The sequence below is a fragment of the Loxodonta africana genome, chromosome 16, assembly GCF_030014295.1.
Source record: "Loxodonta africana isolate mLoxAfr1 chromosome 16, mLoxAfr1.hap2, whole genome shotgun sequence".
In the NCBI taxonomy this organism is placed as follows: Eukaryota; Metazoa; Chordata; class Mammalia; order Proboscidea; family Elephantidae; genus Loxodonta; species Loxodonta africana.
In genome coordinates, this window is record NC_087357.1 from 17,722,230 (window position 1) to 17,746,334 (window position 24,105).

At 36.9% G+C, this 24,105-nt stretch overlaps 1 protein-coding gene across 5 annotated transcripts in view; it reads left to right on the forward strand.

The window, feature by feature from the left end:
- PDZD8 (PDZ domain containing 8) overlaps positions 1 to 24,105 on the forward strand; it is a 63,331-nt gene that overhangs the window by 26,911 nt on the left and 12,315 nt on the right. For 2 of the 5 annotated variants that reach the window (XR_010318053.1, XR_010318054.1), the window contains exons 2-4: positions 1,179 to 1,304; positions 10,821 to 10,923; positions 16,314 to 16,443. Coding sequence is in view for 3 of the 5 variants with exons in the window: in XM_064269262.1 (XP_064125332.1) it covers positions 1,179 to 1,304; positions 10,821 to 10,923 (229 nt within the window). In the remaining 2 variants the exon portion in view is untranslated. Of the gene's footprint in view, positions 1 to 1,178; positions 1,305 to 3,561; positions 6,152 to 10,820; positions 10,924 to 16,313; positions 16,444 to 24,105 lie in introns of those variants that run through there. The other 3 variants (XM_064269262.1, XM_003409106.4, XM_064269263.1) reach the window with 2 other exon arrangements.

The window sequence follows — 24,105 nt, forward strand, 5'->3', positions numbered from 1 at the left end:
CTTTTAGAGTAACACTCCAGTGGCAGTGTATGAGGTGAATTAGGAGCTGTAGATCCTAAGCCCAGTTTTGTCTTTTACTTTAATAGAGGAATGTGAGTTGTGTTTCAAATTAAAGGCTTTTTTTAAGTGAGTTTATAACTCAGGATAAGTTTGCCCGCAAAAACAATGGTATTAACAATGAGCACATAAATGCCTAAATAATTTGTAGGTATCTGAAGTATGGAGTCCTGGTGGCACACTGGTTAAGAGCCCAGCTGCTAACCAAAAGGTCGGCAGTTGGAATCTACCACCACTCTTTGCAAACCCTATGTGGCAATTCTACTCTGTCCTGTAGGGTCGCTATGAGTCAGAATCAACTCGACGGCAATGAGTTTGGTTTGAAGTGTTAGCTAGTTTGGGCTTTGGTAAAGCCAAATAGACTAGCTTCAGTTCTGGTTTTGCCACTCACTGTGTAAATTTGGACACATTTCTTAACCATTCTAAGCCTCACATTCTTCTCATCTGGAGAGAGTAGCTAATAGTATCACCCTTTCAGAGTTGTGAGCATTAAATAAGACAATGCATGTAAAGCTCTTAGCTCACTGCCTGGTAAATAGTAAAACACCTGATGAATAATTTTGCTGCTGTTAATTGTGGTTGATATTATTATTGTATACTAATCACTATCTATAGTATTGTATTGTTTTTTATGTATTTATGTATATTATTGTATTGTCTTTTTCCCCATCTGCCAGAAAAGAATCTCTCTCCTGGCCCCTCCAGCTTCAGGTCCTTCTGGTTGCCTCGTAATTTTCCTTTCCTTTGTTCTAATGCCCTGCTTTGTCAACTTAAAAACCAAAAACCAAACCTGTTGCCATCAAGTCAATTCTGACTCATAGCGACCTTATAGGACAGAGTAGAACTGCCCCATAGGGTTTCCAAGGAGCAGCTAGTGGATTTGAACTGCCGACTTTTTGGTTAGCAGCTGAGGTCTTAACCGCTGAGCCACCAGGGCAATTAGGGCATGCCAGAAGACCAGGGAAGGCACCATTTGCTGCTTGTTACAGGGGAACATGGTAAGCTTTGTTTTTGTAGGGCACTTGCAGTATTCGGTGTTTGTTTTGTATTGTTTTCCTTATTATGCTTTGAACTGTGGTGTTTGTTATTCAGAAATTTAGACTTATCTTTACTTTTGTCAGGTTTAAGCCGTTTTTTCCATTCCAAACCTTGCAAGGATTCGAAGAAGATGAAGAGGAACATATCCGTGTACAACAATGGGCACTTACGGAAGGCCGCCTGCAGGTTACATTGTTAGAATGTAGCAGGTATGTTCTCTGTTTTGTCGTTATTATTTTATAGGAGAGAAAGTGCAGTGAAAAAATATAGTTAAGCAATATTTGTGTTTATTCCTCTTTTGTGTTAATTTATATTGTATTATCTGTTAATTATGTAATCATAAATTTAGTTTAATAAAAGTAGTTCTTTTTAGTTTGAGAAAAATAAAAGCCATATTTTAGAAAACGTTCTAATGGGGGAGAAAAATAACTTATTCTGCAGCCATTCTCAAACTTTTTAGATGCATGATGCCCTGTTGGCATATTTTTAATTTACTCCCTATTGGAGAGCTGTTCATAGTGTAATAGATTTGAAAATTGCGGTAATTGGAAGTACCCTGGGAAGTCACAAAACCAGAGTTGGAAACCCCTGGGGGTTGTTAACAAATTAGAGCGGAAGGGAACCTTAGAAATAATCTTGCCCAGCCTCCTCCTCTTATTTTGCTAACATCATAGCCCAAGCTATGCTCATCTCTCACTTGAACTACTTACATGACTCTAGCCTACTTATCTCTTAAAACTCTGGTTCCTCCCACTATAAAAGACAAATTATCTTTTCAAAATGTAAATCTAATTGTCACTCCCCTACTTTAAAACCTTAAATGGCTTTCTGGTACTCTTAGATGTAGACTCAGATCCTCACCACAGCTCACAGGACCATATTAAAACCAAGCTGAACCAAACTCGTTGCTGTCAAGTCAGCTCCGCCTCATCGCAGCCCTACAGGACAGAGTAGAACTTTCCACATAGGGTTTCCAAGGAGCAGCTGGTAGATTTGAACTACCGACGTTTTGGTTAGCAGCCAAGCTCTTTACCACTGCGCCACTAGGGCACTTCAGCTGTATTGGTTTTCCCTAGGGAAGGGGGTGGCAAATTTTTTTCTACAGAGCCAGATTTTAAATATTTTAGGCTTTGTGCTTCTGTTCAACTACTCAGCTTTGCTTTGTAGTACAAAGGCAGCCGTATACGATATGTAAACGAATGGGCCCGAGCCTTTGCCATTAAAACTATGTGTGAATTTCATGTATGACCATTCATGTGTCATGAAATATTTTTCTTTTGTGTTTTTTTTTTCCCCCCACCATTTACAAATGTGAAAACCATCGATAGCTCTTAGGCCGTACAAAAACAGGCAGCCCACGGGATTGGGCCAAGGGTTGTAGTTTGCCATTCCCTGCTTTAGATATGTGAAAGAACTAAGCTTGTTGTGTTGCCTTCTCACCATTTTCCAGAATGAAGGCCCTGCCCCATTCCCTGCTGCTTGAAACCACCCTTTCTTGATTTAGCTCAAAATTTTCTTCCTTGAAGTCCCTCCTGATCATTCCAAATGTGTATAGTGCCTTTATGCTCTACTTCTTTAACACCTGTTTTGTACCACTTACTTGGTTCTTACCATCACTTGTCTTTTTATTTATAACCTATAATAAAACAAGTACTTGTATCCTTGCTAATAGGTTGATTTTGAGTATGCTAATAATTTGCTAAATATTTTTTGTTTGTTTAATTCCTGGAGTTCTAAGGATTGTGTACCATGATGTTGGGAAGTTTGGTTGGCAAGGAGTTATTTTATCAAATAAAAACTCAATATGCTGTGTATTTTGTAAAAAGAGACTGCCATGTGTAGTAAAATGATACATACGTTGAAAACTTGGCTCCACACAAGTTTGAATTTGATGTATCTAAAACTAATATGTTACGGTAAACATCAGCATTAAATGTCTGATTATAATTTGACTTGCCAAGTTGACGTTTAGAAGGACTTTTTGGAAGTAGTCTATGTCTAGGAAAGTTTTGAACTGATACTTTGTTTTTCTTTCAGTGAATTTTCTTGTTGATGCACAAACATCAGAATCATACCATTGGATTTCCTTTTTTCTAAAATAATCGTAGCAACGTCTAAATATTTGAAGAGCAGTTTTGGACAAAATTTCTTGAGTGTCCTGTTGATAATTCCTAGCTACGTACTCACCTACCTATCCCCAAACCTGCGAAGATAGCCTTGAAGGATAGTCATTGATTCCTTCATTCAGCAGATATTTATTTAGCACAGTGTATTTTTTTTTTATATGTATATATATATTTTTTTAATATAGTGTGTGCTAGGTACTATACTGAGTATTTTCAAAAACTAGTTTTCTTGAGTTAGTGTTGCTGTCTCTTAGCTTGTAGTTATTTAACAACTCTACCAGCTATTGTGTCACTCTGCTCACCAGTTCCTTGCTTTATCTAAGTTACTACTCACTTAAAGCTTTGCTACAGGAATCAAAGACTTCATAAAGGCATTGAAGACGTGTCGTTATTGTTAGTCGCTGTGAGTCGGCTCTGACTCGTGGTGACCTGATGTATAACAGAAGGGAACATCGCCTGGTGTGAGTCGGCTCTCACTCATGGTGACCTGATGTATAACAGAAGGGAACATCGCCTGGTGTGAGTCGGCTCTGACTCATGGTGACCTGATGTATAACAGAAGGGAACATCGCCTGGTCCTGTGCCATCTTCACGATCGTTCGGGATGTTGGAGTCCGTTGTCGCAGCTGTTGTGTCAGACCCTCGTTGAGGGTTTCCCTCGTTCTTGTTGGCCCTCTACTTCACCAAGAATGCTGTCCTTTTCTAGCAGTTGGTCTTTCCTGATGATGTGTGCAAAGTAAGCAAGTCAAAGTCTCACCATCCTTGCTTCTGAGGAACATTGTGGTTAAATTTCTTCTCAGACTGATCTGTTTATTCTTCTGGCAGTCCATGGTATACTCAGCATGCTTTGCCAACACCACAGTTCGAATACATCAGCTCTTCTTCTGTCTTCCGTTTTCATTATCCAACTTTCATGCATATGAGGTGATTGAAAAGACCGTGGTTTGGGTCAGACACACCTTAGTTATCAAAGTGACATCTTTGCTTTTTAAAACTTTTAAGAGATCTTTGCAGCAGATTTGCCCAGTTCAGTATGTCACTTGATTTCTTGACTGCTGCTTCCATGGACGTTGATTGTCGATGCATGTTCACATTTTCTCCTACTTGAATGAGACCTGTTTAAACATTTCCAAGTTATTATGTCATATAGATCATTTACTTTATTATAGCTTAAGCTTAATATTTCCATAAATGTTTATTTCTGAAACGTTTTAGAAATTGACCATGAATCAGGGCAAAAGAATGTAACTTTGGTAATTTTTCCCCAAATCCATGGAATAGAACTTCGTACTCATTATCCATAGACAACCACGGTTCTGTGTGAGGTACTCGCCTTTTTATTTTTTAAGTGTTCATTTTGAAATAATGGTTCTGTATATGTACTTTTTTCTTTCTAGTTTTTTACTGTTTATTTTGAAGTAATTTCGGACTTACAGAAACGTCTCTTGTGAGGACTTTTATTAAACTTAACTGTTGTAAGGCTTTGAGAGTGATTTTGCCAGTGAGGAAACAAATTAGAAGCATTCATAGAAAACAGACTTTTTGTTGAAAATGTTAGTGTTGTATGGCCAAAAGCTTTATTCTTTGGAAGGCAGCATGAAGTAGATGTAAGATAGGTTTTTGAATTAGAAAGCTCGAAGCACACACCCCACCCCTGTACCCTTACTGTTGTGCGTACTTCGGCAAGTTACACTTTCTGGGAAATGGGACAAAAGTGCCACCTTGCTCATAATTGTGATCAGCAATAGATGAATAAAGCACTGGGCCTACCACATAGTGCCTTCAGTAAATGTAACTTCATTATTATGCTTTAATATAATCATTACAGTATTTAGTAAGAAAAAAAATCTTGATAGAAACTGTGTTCATTTTTGCATATTTGATTGTTATAACTGGAATTTTAATTTTATTGATTTGAAAGATCTCATACTATAAAGGGAAGTTCTTTTCTAATTATCTGAAGTAAGGTTTTTAATCCCCCAAGCAACAGATTGGAGGGGGAGGCAATTTTGTTTGTAAAAATTGGTTCGATCACTTTGCATTTGTCAACGTTACAATAAATGCAGCCATTCTGAACAGTTGCTTGTTTTTTTGAGTTGACTAAAGGTGATTTTTTTAAAACCACAGATAAACTCAATTGTATTTGTAGTACTACTACTAGTAAGCTAAATTATTTTATGTTAGTGTTCTAATCATATTGTTAAAGTTCTTATTTTTTAGCTTATAATTAATAGCCCATCCTTTATCTTAAAAAAAAGAATTTGAGGTATTTTGCAAAGAAGACACATACCCACCTGTAGGTAAATAAAGATAAAATAGATAAAAATCAACTATGTAGGGAAGATACAGTTTCTGGCAGCCAGGGCAGGGAAGGAAACCTGATGGATTACTTAACACTTATTTTCTGATAAACTACGCATGTTTTTCAGGAGAAAAAAATTCTGGCACCAGATTCTAAGATTTGTCACATGGCTCTTCATGTAAAAGACATTAAATGATGTAATTGATCCATTTTCTTTTTTGACTGATTTTATCGATCAGTTACATTTAACAACAAAACTAAGAGCACAGTCCACGAAGGCACGGGTTACAGAGTTTTGTTGTGTGAGTTCTGTATGCCCAAGACAGTATAATTAGGATGATAACCCTGTACTCACTATAAAAAATAGAAGGAAATTCTAATTAAGGTCAGTTAGTCATGAGTCACACTTACACTGTTCTAAAGCTTATGTTTTCTCAGCAGCTTTTAGGGTGTTGTTTTGGTGTGCCAGGTTCCAAAAGTACATCAGTAAAAAAAACTTTTTTTAATGTTAAATGTAACAGAAAACCACATTAAACAGATAGGCAGTTTCATGAATTATTTTACAACAGACACCCTTGTAGCTCCTCCTTGTTTCAGAAAATAAAACCTTGACACCTTCCTCCGCCCACCCCCCCACCCCCACACACCTTCCTGCCCCTGTAACTATTATGCTGGCTTTTTAAGTAAATCACTTTCTTACTTTTATTTATTGTTAATCACCCAAGTGTATATATATCCCTAAATGCTGTGGTATATCTTCTCTTATTTTTTATGTCTTTTAAATGTATTATTTATTTAAAATAAAGAATATTTTCCTTGGAAATAATTTCAAACTTACAGAAAAGTTGCAAAAGTAGAGCAGAGAACACCTGTGTACTCATTACCCAGACTCACCTGTGGGCACTGTTTTATTACCCCTAAATACTTCAGTGTGTATTTCCTAAGAATAAGGATACTCGGTTATATAACCATAGTCAATTATCAACTTCAGGTAATTTAATGTTAAATAACACTTTTACTAAATATACCATCTGTTTTCAATCAAATAATATTGAATTGTGAATTTTGATCACTTGGTCAAAATATTGCCTCATTTTCTCCACTATGTAGTTACTATTTTTTTCCCTTGCATCCAATAACGAATCTGTAATACGAAACAAATACCCTGGTCCTCCACAAAATTCACACCCTTAGATTTGGTATCCATAGATGATTTCTTGCCTGAACTGATCTTTATTATGATAATTACAGAATGGTGATTGTCTGACTCCCCAGCACTTTTTCCAAATTACCAGTCAGCTCTCCCTTATTCCCTCCCCCCCCCCCATTTATCTATTCTGAGCGCGGACTCATGAATTCCTATTTTTTCAATGGTTATAATTTTTTAGGAGCCCACATGGCACAATGTTGAAGTGCTTGGTTGCTAACCGAAAGGTCTGTGGTTGGAACCCACCAACCGCTCCATGGGAGAAGAGACCTGGATATCTGCACTTGTAAAGATTACAGCCTAGGAAACCCTATGGGGCAGTTCTACTCTGTCGTATAAGGTCACTGTGAGTCAGAGTTGACATGATGGGACACAACAAAAACAACATAATTTCTTACCGTCCTTTATTGTTTTGAACCTTAATCGTCCCAGATTTGGCTAGTGGGAATTACTTCAAGCTGGCTCCTGTGTACTCGTGACATGTCCTTTGTATCTCCTGAGTTTTTTGTTTAATGTTGGTAGTTGTTGCCTGACTTGGGAAAGGAATTCATATCATCATTATGAAGTGTGTGTCTAGGTAACCATTATCTGCTTTTTGTCACTGGAGATTATTTTATGATTTCTAGAATTTTATTTAAATGGGATCATACAGTATATATTCTTTTGTGCCTACCTTCCTTCACTCCACATATGATTTTGAAATTCATCCATGTGTTGTGTGAAAAGATTATAGAAATTCCTTTTTTTTTTTGCTGAATAGTATTCAATTGGATAGATACACCACATTTTGATTGTTCATTCATGTCTTGATGATTATTTGGGGTTGTTTCTAGTTTCTGGCTATTGTGAATAAAAGGTATGAATATTTATTTATAAGTCTTCGCATGCATATATATTTATGGACATAGGTTTTCATTTCTCTTCCTTAAATACCCTAAGAGTTGAATGGCCATGTCACATGGAAGGTGTGTGTGTGTTTCACTTTGTAAGAAACTGCTGAACAGTCCTCTTGAAGTGTTTTACTTTCTACCTGGCAGCGTGTGAGAGTTCCAGGTGCTCTACATCCTCCTAACACTTGGTAGTGTCGGGTTTTTTAAGTTTTAGCCTTTGTAATTGATGTGGGGAGGTGTCAAATTGTCGTTGTTTTAAATTGAGGTATGATTTTACATATGACAAAATTCACCATTTTAAAGTCTTCAGTTCATTGGTTGTATATTCACAGATATGGAGCCATTCCCAAAATGTAATTTCAAAACATTTTCATCACCTCAGAAAGAAACTCTGTACCCTTAGCAGTCACTCTCCATTTTCCCCTCCTTACAACCACTAATTTACCTTCTGCCTCTATGGATTTACCTATTCTGGATAATTTCCATAAATGGAATCTTAAAATATGTGGTCTTTTGTGTCTGACTTCTTTGACTTAGCGTAATGCTTTCAGGATTCATCCATGGTGTAGCATGTCTCAGTACTTCATTTCTTTCTAGTCCCAAATAATATTCCATCATGGGGATGTGGCACTTTTTGTTTATCCAGTCGTCAGCTGGTGGACATTTGTGTTGTTTCCACTTTTTGGCTATTATGAATAATGATAATGCTGCTCTGAACATTCATGTAGAAATTTGAATGTATGTTTTCATTTTTCTTGTTTGTATACCTAGGAGTGGAATTGCAGGATCTCCTAGGGTCTCTGTGAGTCAGAATCGACCCATCGGCAACAGGTTTTATGGTACCTCTGTTTAACTTTTTAAGAAACTGCTGAACTGTTTTCCAAAGTGACTGTACCATTTACGTTTCCCACCAACAGTGTGTGAGAATTTCAATCCTGCACAACCATGGCGTTGCTTGTTATTGCTAGTCTCTTTTGTTATAGTCAGTTTAGTGGTCGTGAAGTGTTATCTCATTGTGGTTTGAGTTTCATTTCCCTAATGACTAATGATGTTGAGCATCTTTTTATATGCTTATTGTTTTATTGGCCATTTGTCTATCTTTGGAGAAATTTCTATTCAGATTCTCTGTCCATTTTTTGAGTTATTTGTCTTTTATGACTGAGTTCTAAGAGTTCTTTGTATATTCTGAATACAAGCCCCTAATCAAATATATGATTTGCAAACATTTTCTCCCATTCTGTGGCCTGTCTTTTCATTTTCTTGATGGTATCCTTTGAAGAACAAAAGTTTTTATTTTGATGATGTCTAATTTTTTTTTTCTTTTGATGCTTATGCCTTTGGTTTCATATCTCTTAGCCATTGCCTAATCCAAGGTAGCAGAGATTTACTCCTGTTTTCTTCTAAGAGTTCTGTAGCTTTAGTACTTAAAATTAGGTCTGTGATCCATTTTGAGTTCATTTTTGTAGACGGTTCATTGTTTTTTAAAACTTTAAAAGAAGTTCTGTGAGAAATGTAGAATAACTTATAATTTTAGGGAGGAATTCCCAAGAATTTGGCTTTCTCATTCCCAAATCCCAAAGAGATTAATATTTGTCAGTAGTCTGGACGCACTATCTGGTGTACGGCCTTCTCTGTGTGATAGTAAAGGCCCTAAGGTAGTTCGTACTTTTGAACAGATGGTGGCAGCAGAGGTTTGGTGAATAAAATTTCTCATTTTTCTAAACTTAGTATTTTATAGTTTTGAATCTTCTTAAAGTATTTGGCCTATCTTATTTTTGGTCATAGGACATTAAGCACTAAGTTTAAAGTTTCTTTTAAGAATCTTTGAGAATTATTTAAATTTATTGAGACTTTTCCCCCCATTTGTTTATTCGGGCCTCTTACTTCGTGAGGCCTCTTTGACAGGTATGGACATGATGATTTCCCTGAGGAAATCATCTCCAACCTTAGGGCACAGTTTTCTCTATTTCTGTAATTGCTTTACCCACTTTTCTTTCATTTTCTCACTCTTATTCCATGATCCTCATGTAGAGATAAAGTAATAGAGTAGCAGTCAAAATGCTGATTGCTGTTAAAGCTATGCTCAAGCTTACTCCTGAAACAAATGGGTAAGTTTATTTTCTGATTTTGAAGATAGATAATATAGAAGTTGGCTACATGGTTAACAATAAGTTTTTCTTCAGTAATAGAAACTGCTTTATGTCATCTCAGTACTGGACCTGAGGTTTCCTATTTAGATCTGAAGATTAAAGAGTAAAATAAGGTGATGGCATAGTTCCTTGACAATTGCTTTCAAGATAGTAGAAATAAACTTTTGAGCACTTACTGTTTGCTAAATAAGCATTATGCCAAATATCTTGTATGCATTGTCTTCTTTTACTCTCACAACGGCCCTAAAAGGTAAATACTATTTTTGCCCTGAATTTTCCAGAGAAAGAGGTGGGTTTAGATCACGTTAGTAGGTGGAGAAGTTTGGATCCAAACTCTGGTCCATTTGGCCAGAAGTTGTGTGCTCTTAACTGCAGTGCTGTTCTGCCAATTCTGAATTAATTCCCTTTTACCATAGTGAACATCTTGAGTATGAACTGTTAGGGTCTCTGTGTAAATGATGTGCTGTCACCCAAAAGACCTTCCTAAGGAAGACAAGACTAGACAAGGGGTAATTTTTTTTTTTTTAATTAACCTCTTACCATACACGTGTGTGTGTGTGTGTGTGTGTGTATTCTTAAGGAGATATTTTGTACCGTTTGGTGTGTGTGTCTGTTTAATTTTTACAGAGATGATTCACACCGTGTACATCACTTTGCAGCTTTTAAAAAATTTTAGCATTCTGATTCCAAGATCCATAGTTCTTAGTACTCTGTATAAATACCTGGTGAATTTCTTTACCTCATGAGTAGATGACGTTGTTGTCAGTGGCCATCAAGTCCATTCTAGCTACACTTTCTAATTATCTGACTTAACCACTGAAAAACTAAGCCTGTCCTGGAATCTCACCTAATTTTAGCTTTACTTCGCATTTCCGCTAGAGGGTGTACCAAGAGTTTGATTTATTTATTTTTTTTCCTGTTACCAGAACTGTAATAGTAATGGAGTAACATATTACTTCCCGGTATAGATATTATCTATAGAAACAGAGAGAAACGTTTTAATGCATATGACTGGTATGATAGTCCCTCGACTTTATTTTTATCTTGCAGGTTACTCCTTTTTGGATCCTATGACAGAGAAGCAGATATTCACTGCACACTTGAATTGAGCAGTGGTGTTTGGGAAGAAAAACAAAGGAGTTCTATTAAGACGGTAAAGTGGATTTGCGTAGATTTACATCTCTATAAAGTCATTCTATAAGCATGTTTTTATTAATATTTCTATATTCCTAGTTATTTGTGGTCATGTACAGATAGTTACAGGCAGTTCTTACTTACTTGTCTTGTTACAATACAACATTGGTAATAAAACAACTCACATAAAACTATAGAGTATGCGGATTGCTTGTATAAAAAGCATACCTGCTGTACCTGTACTTGTTGCCTTAGAGTTGATTCTGACTCAGCAACCAAATAGAACAGAGTAGAACTGCCCTATACTGTTTCCAAGGAGTGCCTGGTGGATTTGAACTGCCGATCTTTGGGCTAGCAGCCATAGCTCTTAACCACTATGCCACCAGGGTTTCCATAAAAAAAAAAAAAAAAGTCTCATTAATTTTCCTTCCAGACTGTAAAATTGTTTCATTGTTTATGAAATTAGAAGGGAATAATACTAAACACCTTACAAGGCATATAAATTCAGAACATCATTCAACGGATTTGGTTTTTGTTTGTTTATTTGTTTGTACACTTATTTTGTGCTATTTTAGAAGCTGGAGAAACATTTCAAGAGAAGAAAAGACCCTATTCTTGTAGAGCTAACATGGGGTAGAGGTATGGCATGGGGGTTAAAAGAAGGAGAGATAAACTGCACGTTATAGAGATAGGACATAGAAATAAAGTGAGTAAACCATAGAAGTAAACAAAGTAATTTCCGGAGGTTGATAAGTACTATGAGGAAAATGGAGCCCTGGTGGCACAGTGGTTAAGAGCTCAGCTGCTAATGAAAAGGTCAGCAGTTCAAATCCACCAGGCGTTCCTTGGAAACCTTATGGGGCAGCTCTGCTCTGTCCTGCAGGGTCGCTACGAGTCTGAATCAACAGCAACAGGTTTGTTTGTGTTTGGGGTATGAAGAAAATACAGTGATGAGTTATGACAAAGGAAACTCTCCAGATCTGGTGGTGTATGTGATGTATGTTAGGGGTGACACCAGAGCAAGATTACCGAGGATGGCACTGGATCAGGGTTGCCAGAGAAAATACAGTTAAATGTGAATTTCAGATAAATAATAGTTTTTTGGTAAAGAATATCCTAAATATCACAAAGGGCATACTTACTAAAAAATTACTTATTATTTATCTAAAATTCAAATTTAAGCACATATTCTGTATTTCTGTTTGCTAAATCTGAGAACCCTACACTGGAGATGAAGAGAAGCGGGCCATGTGGAGAGTCGAGGGAATGAGGGAGTGGGAGGCATGTCAGGCAAAGGGAACAGCAGGTGTGTGAAGGCAGATGAGTTGGAGAATGGGTTTGGTGTGTTTGAGAAACAGAAAGAAGGCCAGTGTAGGTAAAAAAAAAAAAAAAAAAAATTTTTTTTTTTTTTTTCAGAGCATGGTAAATGAGGGAAAGGGTCCTGCTTAATCTTGTAGACCATGATAAGGAGTTTGAATTTCATTGTTTGTGATGGGAGAATTTTAAGCTGAGGAGTGACACAATCTTGCGTACATTTTGTAAAGAATTTACTGTATGTAGAGAAAGGATCATAGGAGGAAAAGAGTAAACCTGAAAGAGACATCAAGTGTCGGTCAAGGGAGTTGTTGGTTACTTGAGTTAGGCTGGTAGCCAAGGAAATGGAAAGAAGACAGTTTTGGGATGAACTTGTTGGTGTGTGAAGGAGTGAGGGGTTCTGGTTTCTATTTTGATATCTCTGTCTCTCTCAATGATCTGTTGCCACCTAAATTGTGAGAAAGTAAAATGTAAAGACTTTCCAAATATTTTAAATGCTATAATTAAAAATAAAACAGTACTTTAGCACATTTTAATTGGACTTGTTGGGTTCTATGAATTCTTAAATGAATAAAAATTATCGCTGCTATTAGTGGTTTCCAAAGATAAATTGGTATTTTCTGAATATTCTGCATAACAGTTTTAATAGTAATTATGATATATTTCTTAGAGTTTGCACAAATCTAATTATAGTCTGTTAAAGATTTTATTAGTATCTATCAAAACATTGTCTATATGATTTCTTTACTAAGCTCATGAGGTTTCACAAACGAAATAGAATTCTATAATTTTAGGGCTGAAATAGAAAAAAAAATCTGTGCCCTGAAGAAACCTATGTAGTTGTTTTTTTGTTTTTTAATTCATTTACTAAGCATGTGCTTTGAAGTGTTAGTTTTGTTAGTAATGAAATTCCAAGAGTGCTTCTTGCAAACCCCAAACCTCTCTGCAGTTATATTTAGTCTTTTTGAAGATAAGATCTAGTGATCATGTCAGTGGTTTTTTGCAGGGGTAAATTATAGTTGTATTCTTCAGCAACACCTTAAAACTTTTTAAAGTAATATTTTCTATTTTTTTAGGCATAGTGGTTAAGAGTTCAGCTGCTTACCAAAAGGTTGGCAGTTCAAATCCACCTAGCCGCTCCTAGGAAACCCTGTGGGGCGGTTCTGCTCTGTCCTGTAAGGTTGCTATGAGGCAGAATCAACTTGATGGCAATGGGTAGTTTAAAAATATTAAAAAAGTATTTAGCATCTTAACTGTTTATGTCACATTTAGCGCTTGGTGGCAGTATAGCCAATTCTTTGATTATTATTTGTTGTCAGTATTTGGGAAAACTGTTTCTCTGTTATGTCTTCGTTGTACTGGTGAATAGGTATTTTAGAACTATAACTGATGAATGGTTTTTTAGTAGTAATAATATGATTTTTGATACTTCTATAATTTGTATGTGTGTGTGTATATATATATTTGGTAGCATTTCTTAAAAACTAGACAAAGTTCTCAATTTTTTAAATAGGCCAATGAGCATATCCCTTCAACAGCATGAGTTTTAATAGTTGGGGTATTTCGTGGCTGTTCCTTTGCCATTTAGATTGCTTCTGATTTCTTTGTGTAATAACTGCTGTAAACATCCTTCATAAAGATTGCGATATGAATTTCTTTTGGAATTAATAGAGTAATTTTGATTAGGATTGGGAAGTAGGAAGAAGTAAAGCTGGAAAGGGAATTTAGGCAGACCCAGAGGGTTTCAGTTTTTGAGAGTAGTGGGGAGCTATTGAATTTTGAGCATGGAAATGACCTGGTCAAAATAGTGTTTTTAGAAAGCGCCGAGTGTGTCTGTGCATGTTTTTTTGTTCATGCCCCAACTTTCTTTTCAGTTACATCTCAAGCAGTTTCTCAGAGGAATAAAATAGCAAATTTTAGGATTTGTTCTGAAATACATAAGTATATGAAAAAGCGTTAGTATTTTGTCCAGGTATATGTTTGGCTTTATGTTGAAACGGCTGTAACTTGCCCTTGCTGTTGGCATTTTCAGTTTCCTTTATTACATTTGCAAAGATCTGGGATTAGACAGCTTTAATATTTTCCAGCAAGGGTTGATAAGACTTTAATCTTGAGTCGTTATTTTAGATATTAGCATGTGTCATAGTTTTAAAGAAAGAATTCGAGGTTACCAATTACATCTGGTGCTGAAAATGTCAGCAGCAGTTAGCCTCTCCCAGGATTAAATTACCTATGTCTGAATTTAATCTGGGGACGGGAATTAGATTCTTTTTCAGGACAACATAAAACATTGGAGAATAGGATTGATTGTTTTGGGTATATTACAAATGGGGTAGAAAATAGAGCATCATTAAAAGATAAGTATCCTAAAGTATTTGATAAATTTAGAAGTTGTTATTGTATAAATACAGTCTTTGGGTTCAAATCAGCTTTTTAAATGTTGATATTTGTTCAGTGAAGTTAACTACTAGTTGGAAAGAATATGCATCATGAAAGAAACGTAATTCTTTCCGTATTTTAAATGTGCCTTTGAATTTTAAAACATTTTAATGTACCTTATCATGCTGGTAATAGGAGACAATCAATCATAGAAAGCTCTGGATTTGTAGTACTTGCACAGATGTTAGGGAGGTAGCATGTATTAGTTGTAAGTATTAGCAAAATCCAACTGGTAATGGCTTAAGCAAGCAAGAGATTTGTCTTGTGTGTTAAATCCAGGTTTACAACAGTGGTTCAGCAATACCCAAATAAAGAACCCTGGCTCTTACGAGCTTCCTCCTCCATCATCCTTAGCGTGGGGTTTTTGTCCTCATGGTTACGAGAAGTCTAATGCACCCCTAGGTTCAGCCTATTGAGAAAAAGTGAGAGATCTAAGCCAAGGCCAAAGGCACATGTCAGCCACATTTGCCCTTTTTAAATGTTTTCCTGGAAGCTGCTCCCAGGGGTTTCCCCTTATATCTTAGTGGCCAGAACTGGGTCACATGGCCTCCCCTAACAGCAAGGGAATATGGGAAACCATTTTCATTTTTGGGCCTTCATAGGAGGCAAGGTAAGGGCAGTTTATGAATACCTTTTATGTGGCCAATTCACCAGTCTTGCCCCGAGAAAAAAGGCTTAATTCTATTTCATGACTTTTTAAAAAAAAAAAACTTAAATTAGTTAATAGGGGAAAAATGAAAAAAATAATTTTAACAAATAGCCTGCATAAAGCCTGCTTTAGAAATAAATACCTTGTTAGAAATCAGGGAACATTTGGAATAAAATCTGACGCTCAGATCAGCACCCTGCTTAGCTCATTTGCAAAATGAAAGAGCTCAGAGGATAAGTAAGGGATCTTGTAGTGTTGTCCATTCTTTAAAAAATAAATAAATAAGAAAAGATTCCTCATGAGAATCTCATATGACAGCTGAGGTACAAAAAATTAGACTTTAGGCTTAAACAAAAGTTAGAACATCATTGAAGATATGACAGAGTTAATACCAAAAATATCTTCACAACAGTGCAGTTTATGATTCATTTGAGTCCAATACAGTATTCAAGTTCAGCAGTGATAATTTGTTTTCCTTTCACTATGGAACACATTTAAGGAGTTTTCAGATTTAAGAAGTATTTTAGGCTATGAGGTTTCAGTAGCAAATTATGAACGCAACTGTATATCTATAGAATTTATTGTGCCTGTGCATAAAATTCACAATAAAATTAATCTGATATATAACATGGATAGTCACTACCGTGTGCGTGGTAAGGCACACAGATCACGTAAATGTCACTTAGTCACACGTTGTTTTAAAGAGACAGATCCTGAGTCTTATTTCCCAAAAATTTGAGTTCCCTTGCCATTGAATACCCAGAAAAGAGAAATGTTTAGGTTAAAGAAGCCCACAAAATAAGATTTACTGCTTAATAAGCCTCTGAAATACCTGGTTTTTAGAGGGAGCATTTTAGTTTATAAGTATGATACATAAAGATACAAATGTTTTATTTCTGACATTATTAAAAATAGCAAAAGAACTTCTTACTGTGTATAGTTCATTGTAGCCTAAATATAATTATTATGTATGATCTAAAATTTTACTTGCCTTACTTCCCTTTCAGTTTTGGAGAATTTAAGAAGTCTTGCTGAATAATATTGAATGAACCCCCACTACAGAGCCCAGATCTGTCCACATGTTGTTGCATGACATACAAGGATCTAAAAGAGCTCCCTAAAGAACCCTGATTTCAAGTAAGAGCATCTGAGACAGACCAGTTTATAAGTACGTTAAGCCAGATGCCTTCGAGTTGGCATTTCGGTGTGCTTGCTTAAGTCCAGATGCCCTGCAGGTAGCATCTTGGTGCTCCTGTTTAACCGTTTGCCATTTACAAGTTCAATCTTATAAAAAGGGAGAGAAGGATTAAAGCAAATAAAGCTTTTTTGAAAATGTCAGTTTTTATGAAAACTCTGGTTTGACAATATTTGCGAATACAGTAGGGACTCAGTGAAATTTTAACCATATATAATGTTCTGTAATTTGACTTCTTAAGTAAACTAAGTGACTTTGAGCTTTAGTAGTAAATCCTATGCAGCATTTCCGGTCGTAAAGTCCATCTTGATTAAAAATAAGGGGTACGGTTTTCTGTCTTAGGTTTGTCTCAGGTTTTCTAAGTGTGTTTAGTATGATTGTGAAAGGGCAGGGAAAAGAACAGGAATTTAGTAACTGAAAGATTGGCAGTTCAAACCCATCCAGGGGCACCTTAGAAGAAAGACCTGGTGATCCTCTTAAAAGGTCACAGCCTTGAAAACCCTGTGGAGTTCAGTTCTACTCTGCAACACATAGGGTCACCGTGAAAAAATTTCAACTTTAGGGCAACTGGTTTGGCTTGTTTGTTTTGTTGTTGTTAAGAAGCGACAGTTCATGGTACTAAACTGAGATCTCTAGCACTCACACCATTGTTTAATTTTACTGTAAGTGTGAAGGATATCGTGTTTGGCCCAGTCAAGGAAAACTAAGGAATCTTTCAGTGAGATGGATTGACACAATGGCCAAAACAATGGACTCAGATATACCAACAATCATTAAGGTGGCCCAGGACCAGGCAACCTTTCTGTTCCACATAATGCCACCGTCAGTTGGAGATGACTGGACGACAATTAACAACAATCATTTACTAATTTAAAGTTGTTTAAAATGAATAGGCTAAAAATAAACCTAGGTTGAAATTTTTTATTTTTGTCCTCATTGCCCCTATAGGGCAAATGGAAAGGAATAGCAACAGCAATACTTAACTAATTCATATATGCTATTGTCTCAGTCTTCTTGGTATTTCCATAAGGTGGTATATATTTCTCCATGTAAACACTGAACATGAATAGAGTTTAAAGTGGGTTTGGGGACAGCTGTGTTTCCCATTTCTAAGTATGTTGATTTACACTGATACTGGATCATACTAGACAAATAGATTGCTATATTTGAAAGCTGTTTATATATAAACAGTATGCTCTATCCTGGAAGAGATAAGAATGTTTTATTAATCTCTGTAAATAAGAGGACTTCTGGGTAATTTATTGTATTTCCTTAAAGGTTACCCAGTAATTCTTGGAGTATGAGCAGATGGTTTATTTTCTAAATGAATGATGTGTGAATTATCTTTTGTAAACTGATTAACATACGTTCTTGAAAATGTTGTCAGAAGTCTAAGTAGGGAGCTATGGAATATAAGGAAGTAGGTATCATGAAGCAGATTTTTAATTTTTGTGGTGATACACTCTTTTAAAAGTCAGTTTTTCACCTACCTTTATCCATTTCACCCTGGTCTCCCAGTTCCTAAGCTCATTCCTGGAGGTTTGTTTTGTATCCTTCGAGATACATTTTATGTCTATGCATACCTTTAATTTTCATTTTCTGCATTAATAGGAACATTTATTCTCTATTAAATTTTTATCTTTTAAAAATGATCAGCCTATTACATGATCAGTACACAAACTCAAACACCACTGAAAGGGTTAGAGCAAAATTTCTGATGCAGATGTCATTGCAAATTTTTGCTTTGAGATTCATTTCCCCTCTCCTCCACTTCCTACTTTAAACACATAAAAATGAGAAAAATAAATAGAGAAAAATTAAAAACATGCTCACGGTAGCAACATTATAAATATCTCTATAGATGAGGAACAGAACAGATAGACAAAATGGTCAGCAGAGCTGAAGCTGCTCTGAATCTGGGAACAGGCAGGCTGTAACCGGGAGTTTGGTGCTGTGGAGTAATTACAACTAGGTTTGCCTCCTGCAAATACTGGACTCACTGTGTGAAAGGAGGGAAATAGGACAGGGAGACTGAGCACTTAGGGAGGCAGGAGAAGACACATGACCAGGGCCTGATTTTGGTAACAGGATCTGTGATATCCCCAATATCACCTCAGGACTGGAGCTTTGAGCTATTTATATAAGACTGGGGGAATACTGGAAGCAAAGTGGGGGCAACTGCAAAACCCTGGGTGAGGTGGGTAGCTTTCTACGCAAAAGTCTACAGTCCAAAATACCAAAACGTGTGAAAAACAGCCAACAAAATCTACATTTAGGAGATGAATTCACTCCAGATAAACAAACTGAAAGTAGTATAACAATTTAGAAAAACCCAACCAAACCAAACCCGTTGCCATCAAGTCAATTCCAACTCAGAGCAACCCTATGGGATGGAGTACAACTGCCCCATGGTTTCTCCAAGGAGCGCCTGGTGGATCTGAACTGCAGACCTCTTGGTTAGCAGCCGTAACACTTAACCACTACGCCACCACTGTTTCCAACAATTTAGAAGTGACTTTAAAATGATTATATTTAGAATCACCTGAAGTAGATGAATGGATATTGGGGAGGAGGTAGGGGGAACGAGGGACCTTTGGTTAAATACCTTAGATTGAACACTCAGGTTTAGCTTTAATGCCTTTCCAAAAAGCTACTGTTTAAAGGAATAAAGAAATATATATATATATAAAAGGAAGTCGTAGTTCGTGGTACTAAACTGAGATCCCTAGCACTCATACCATATATATAGAATATATTACACATACACATGCATATTCTTATTTACTCTTCTCTGGAGAACCTTGACTGCTACAACCATTCTCAAAATAACTGGCTTATATTCTTCAGAAATACCACGGTTGTGATGAAAGGTAAAGACTGAGAAACTATTCTAGATTAAATGAAACTCAAGAGACGTGATAACTAACTGTAACCTGTAGTCCTGAATTGGATCTTGGTATAGGAGGAAAAAAAAATTTTTTTTTTCCTATAAAGCACAGACATTGCTGAGACAGTTGACAAAATTGGAATATGTTCTGTAGATTAGATAATATAGTATTGTATCCATGATAATTTTCTGACATTGATAATTGTGCTTTGGCTGTGTAAAAGGGTATCCTTGTTAGGAAATAAACACTTTAGCATTTAGGGGTAAAGAGGGATCACGTCTGTGGTGTATTTTCAAGTGGATGAGAAAAAGCCTGCAGAGTGGCAGACAGACAAATGTGGCAAAACGTTAGTAATTGGTAATTCTGGGTGCAAGATACCTGGAAATTCTGGTTACCAGTCTTACAACTTTTCTGTAAGTTTGAAATTATTTAAAAAGTTACTTAAAAAGTATTTGTCTCTGAGGCTCTGACACTTCCTTTAGTAAGATGTAATTCACCCTGCAGAAGTATAATGATGTTTGTTACATGAAGCTGGAGTTGGCTTGGTGCTTCAGAACCAGAGCTGTTTCTGTTTGACAAAGGAATTTACATGGGCAAGAGTGTCCCACTCTGTTTCCATAATAACCTTTGCATACTTTTCAGATCTTTTTATTTCACTGGAATGGTTTATAAAATTTAAATTAGTTTAAAATCAAAACATTAGTGGAGACTTCAGTAAGCTTAAGAGAGGGGAAGAGAGAAGAAACCTCGATGTTTTACAGGGTGATCATTCAAGTGGAATTATTTTCCTAACAGCCTTTTGAACCTGGGCAGATCATCATTTTTATTCCTTAGGTCTCTTAGGTCAATTTTATTTGTGTAATGGAGTTTACTTCTTCAGCATATTTCTAGATCTTTGTTGTCTCTTAGATGAGGCGACCAAAGGATGGAATTCTAATTTACCTTCCAGTTGCTTTAAAGAGCAACGTCTCAGATGGCCAGCCTGGTGTTCTGTTCTGAAGGTTGAGGAGCCTCAATTGTATTTTCACCCAGAAAGAAGTCTTCCTAATCCACCTGAGGATAATGAAAGCACCTAGATTGTGCTGGACATTTATGCCCATAGCCTTGTTTAATCTTGACAACAACCTAGTGTGGTAGATACTGTTTTCCCGTTTTTACAGATGAGACTCACAGACGTTAAATCACTTACCTAAGGCTACAAAACCGGTGAGTGAGCATTAGAGCCAGAATTCAAACACAACTCCAAGTACAAAGCCACCCCGGGCCACACTGCAATTTTTCTTCAAAAAGAGAATTTTGAATCTGCCATGGTACTTAGGAGACTGATTTCAGTGGTTTTTCAGCTATTCATTATGAGTTGGTTACTGAAAATTTAGGTATGATATTGAAAAGGAAAATGTTTACATATAGAATGTTATCTAAAATAGTTTTTAGCCATATAATTTAGGACTTACTGCATTACTGTTCCAGCTTGCCCCCTTAAGAGCCCTCCCCCTATTTTTTTTAGTGATTTTCGTCATCATTTGGGATGAGGCGTGAAAATTTACGCTTGCAGTAGAATTTCTCCTTAGCTGACAGGTTGTTTCTCATTGTTCTGACTTATGAGTGTAAGATAAGAACTATTTTGATTTATACCTTTTTGAATTGCTCAAACTGTAATGACAGGTCTTTGCAAAGTTCTGCAGGAGTTTATAGTAATTTTTATGCCAAGAGATAAAAGTAAGACATTTGTCCTGTGTCTGTTTCAAAGAGTTACACTTCCTGTGAAAGGATAGTACAGTCGTGTATATGCAAACTGTGAATCCTCTTTGCTGATAAGACACAGTTTTAAAGAGTACAGCTAATAAATATAATATCCTTTTTTTTCTGTTAGAGTAATGAAACTGAATGGAAGATGAGAGAGAGTTTAGTTGGGTCTTTGGTACATGGCTGGAAGGTAAATAAAACCTCACTAAAAGCAATGTATGTTGTTACCAAGTAGTTGAGGTTCCCATGAAACATTTGGGCTTTGATCTTGGGTTCTGTTAAAGCTGTCAATGCTTAGGAATAGATTGAAACCGTAATGTGACCTTTCAGAAATTTGGTATTTTATCTCGTTACGTGAGTGTTTCCTTTTTTATTCTAGAACTTAGAAATTGCTTTATTAACTTCTCAAAATGATAATTTCTTGAAGTATGTTTTATAAACAGAAACTGAGCAATAGTACTCTAGTTCTAACTAAATCACTTTCCTTCAAAATTGAGTCAGATGTCGCTTGTTTTACATTAGACAGAATGGCCACACCAGTGGCCTCAAACATACTATCGTGAAGACGGCTCAGGACCAGGCAGTGTCTTCTTCTGTTCACTTAAGGCCTCCATGGCTCAACGGCAACTAACAACAACACATCAACTTTCCAATCACCTTGTAGCATTAATTAGCATATTTATATTCTCTTACACTGCTGTTGCCGTTTATTAACTCTATCTTGGGCATGAAGTTGGTGGTAGAATTGATATTATGCTTCTTTCTTTTGAAAAGTCTTTTAGCCAAAAGATCCAAGATTCCCTCCCTCCTCACATAGACTGAACTTGCCCAAGGGTTGTAATAATGAACTTTTTTGAATTCTTTGGGTATATCATTAGCTCTCATCTTCTGCCTTCACGTCTGCCGCTCTCTTTGTTAGATATTGTGCCTCCACTCCTGACCTGGCCTGGTGCTCCTACTCATCCTTCAAGTGTCAAAATAAATTAATTTTTTTAGGGATGCCTTCCTTGCTCTTTAACTATTAGTTAAATGACTCCCATTAAATCACCAAATGAAAACAAACTCATTGCTGTCGAGTTGATTCCAACTCATAGCGACCCTGCAGGACAGAGTAGAACTGTTCCATAGGTTTCCAAGGCTGAAACCTTTATGGAAGCAGCCTGCCACATCTTTTCCCATGGAGCGACTCGTGGGTTCAAACCGCCGACCTTCCAGTTAGCAGCCGAGCTCTTTAACCACCAAGCCACCAGGGCTCCTCTGTTAAATCCTACATTAATGTAATTTCTTGTTTGTGCCTACCTTTCCTGTTTCCATGAGGCCAGGGAAGCTGCTCAGTGGTGTTCGGGCTGTACCTCCTAGACCCAGCACACAGTGCCTAAGCGTTAGAGTGAGTAAGTGAATCAGTGCATTTGTTTCACTTTTCATCTTTAGACAGTATCTTCACTATATGTTAATGTGTGCCTCTTAGGTCACCATTAATGATTTTCCTGAAAATGTTGCCACTGTTTCATTTGGGGGGGGGAGCAGAGTTATAGAGTACCCCCATTTTTGGACACTATCGTGGACATCTTTTTTTATTGTGTTAGTAATCAGAATTCTGGTCGAATAGGTATTGGTTTCCGTCATGAGCCAGAAGGGCTGGGAAATGCTACTGTGAAGAGTTCGGCTTCAGACTGGCCTGGTGTGCATACGTGTACTGATTGTTGGGTCTGAGGTCCTTTTTACTTGTCTCCCTTCCCTGCCCTACTACTTACTCTACAAAGAAAGCTGGGAAATAGTCTTCACGATGTCTTTTTCAGAAACTTATTTGATGAAAGGATGCTCAAAAGTCATACTCACAGCCAATTTGGGGTCTTTGATTTAATGATCCCTTTACTCTTTTCTTGTGTTTTTGTTTTCCACTCAATGTCACAAGCTCGTGTACAAGAGAACACTTTGTAAAATAAAAGAGCTATATCGGTGTGTTATTAAAATACATCCTCTTCCTATCTGTCGTAGAAAATTGTGTCTGTTCGGAAGGGATTAAAAAATCAATATGTTGTTTCCCCCCCCGAGGTGAAAATAAGGCAGCCCAGCTGAGTCTAGGAAAGGCTGAAAGGCTGTCAGGGTGTGAGAGCTCTTAAAGGCTAGCTTGGTGTTTTTACTAAATTGCTTCCCACAAGAGTGATGCACATACAGCTGGAATTTTTTAACCTGTGTTTGACATGATTGGTGAAGTTCAATGCAGGCTATCTACAGTCGTTATGTATTGAACCCTGTGATTCCCTCATATAATTGCTTAGTTAGCGTGTGTCAGAAATGCTTGACAATTGATACGCTTTTTTTAATGTCATAGAAACCGTGTGTCGATTCCAGTAGAAATGTACTTTTTGGTTTCAACAAAATTCAGGCCAGTTGATACAGGCTTAAGCCACAGAGAAAGCACTTTACATCCTACCTTTATAATTTATTTGTAGCTTTCCAGTTTAGAAAGTATAGCACTTCAAGTTTAAATAAGATATTGTATAGGACTGTCACTATGTCTGGTCAGCTAGAAACTGAGAGAAACAGGTTAAAAAGCAAAAAAAGGGATACTTGTTTTGTAGGGCCACTATGATTCAGAATTGACTCAACAGCAGTGGGTTTGGTTTTTTGGTTTTATTCTGAGGGTGTCAGGGTGTATCCCAAGAGCAGGTGTCAGGGTCACTGTGAATGGTTGTGTGGGTTAGGCACTACATCACTTTAGGCAGGAGTGCAGCCAGCCTTAGAAACAAACTAGAACCACACTAAACCACTGCCAGGTCTGTCCTCTGCCCTGACTGTTTGTGTGCTTCATTCTTTACTCTGCAGACTGGTTTTCTCTGTTCCCAGTCCATAAGAAAATATGCAGGTGCTCACAGCTACAGTATGTTTATTCCATTCAGGGGCTCTCTGAGTCTGAATTCCAAACGTCCAGGAAAGCACTCTGATTGACCCAGCTTGGTCAAATAC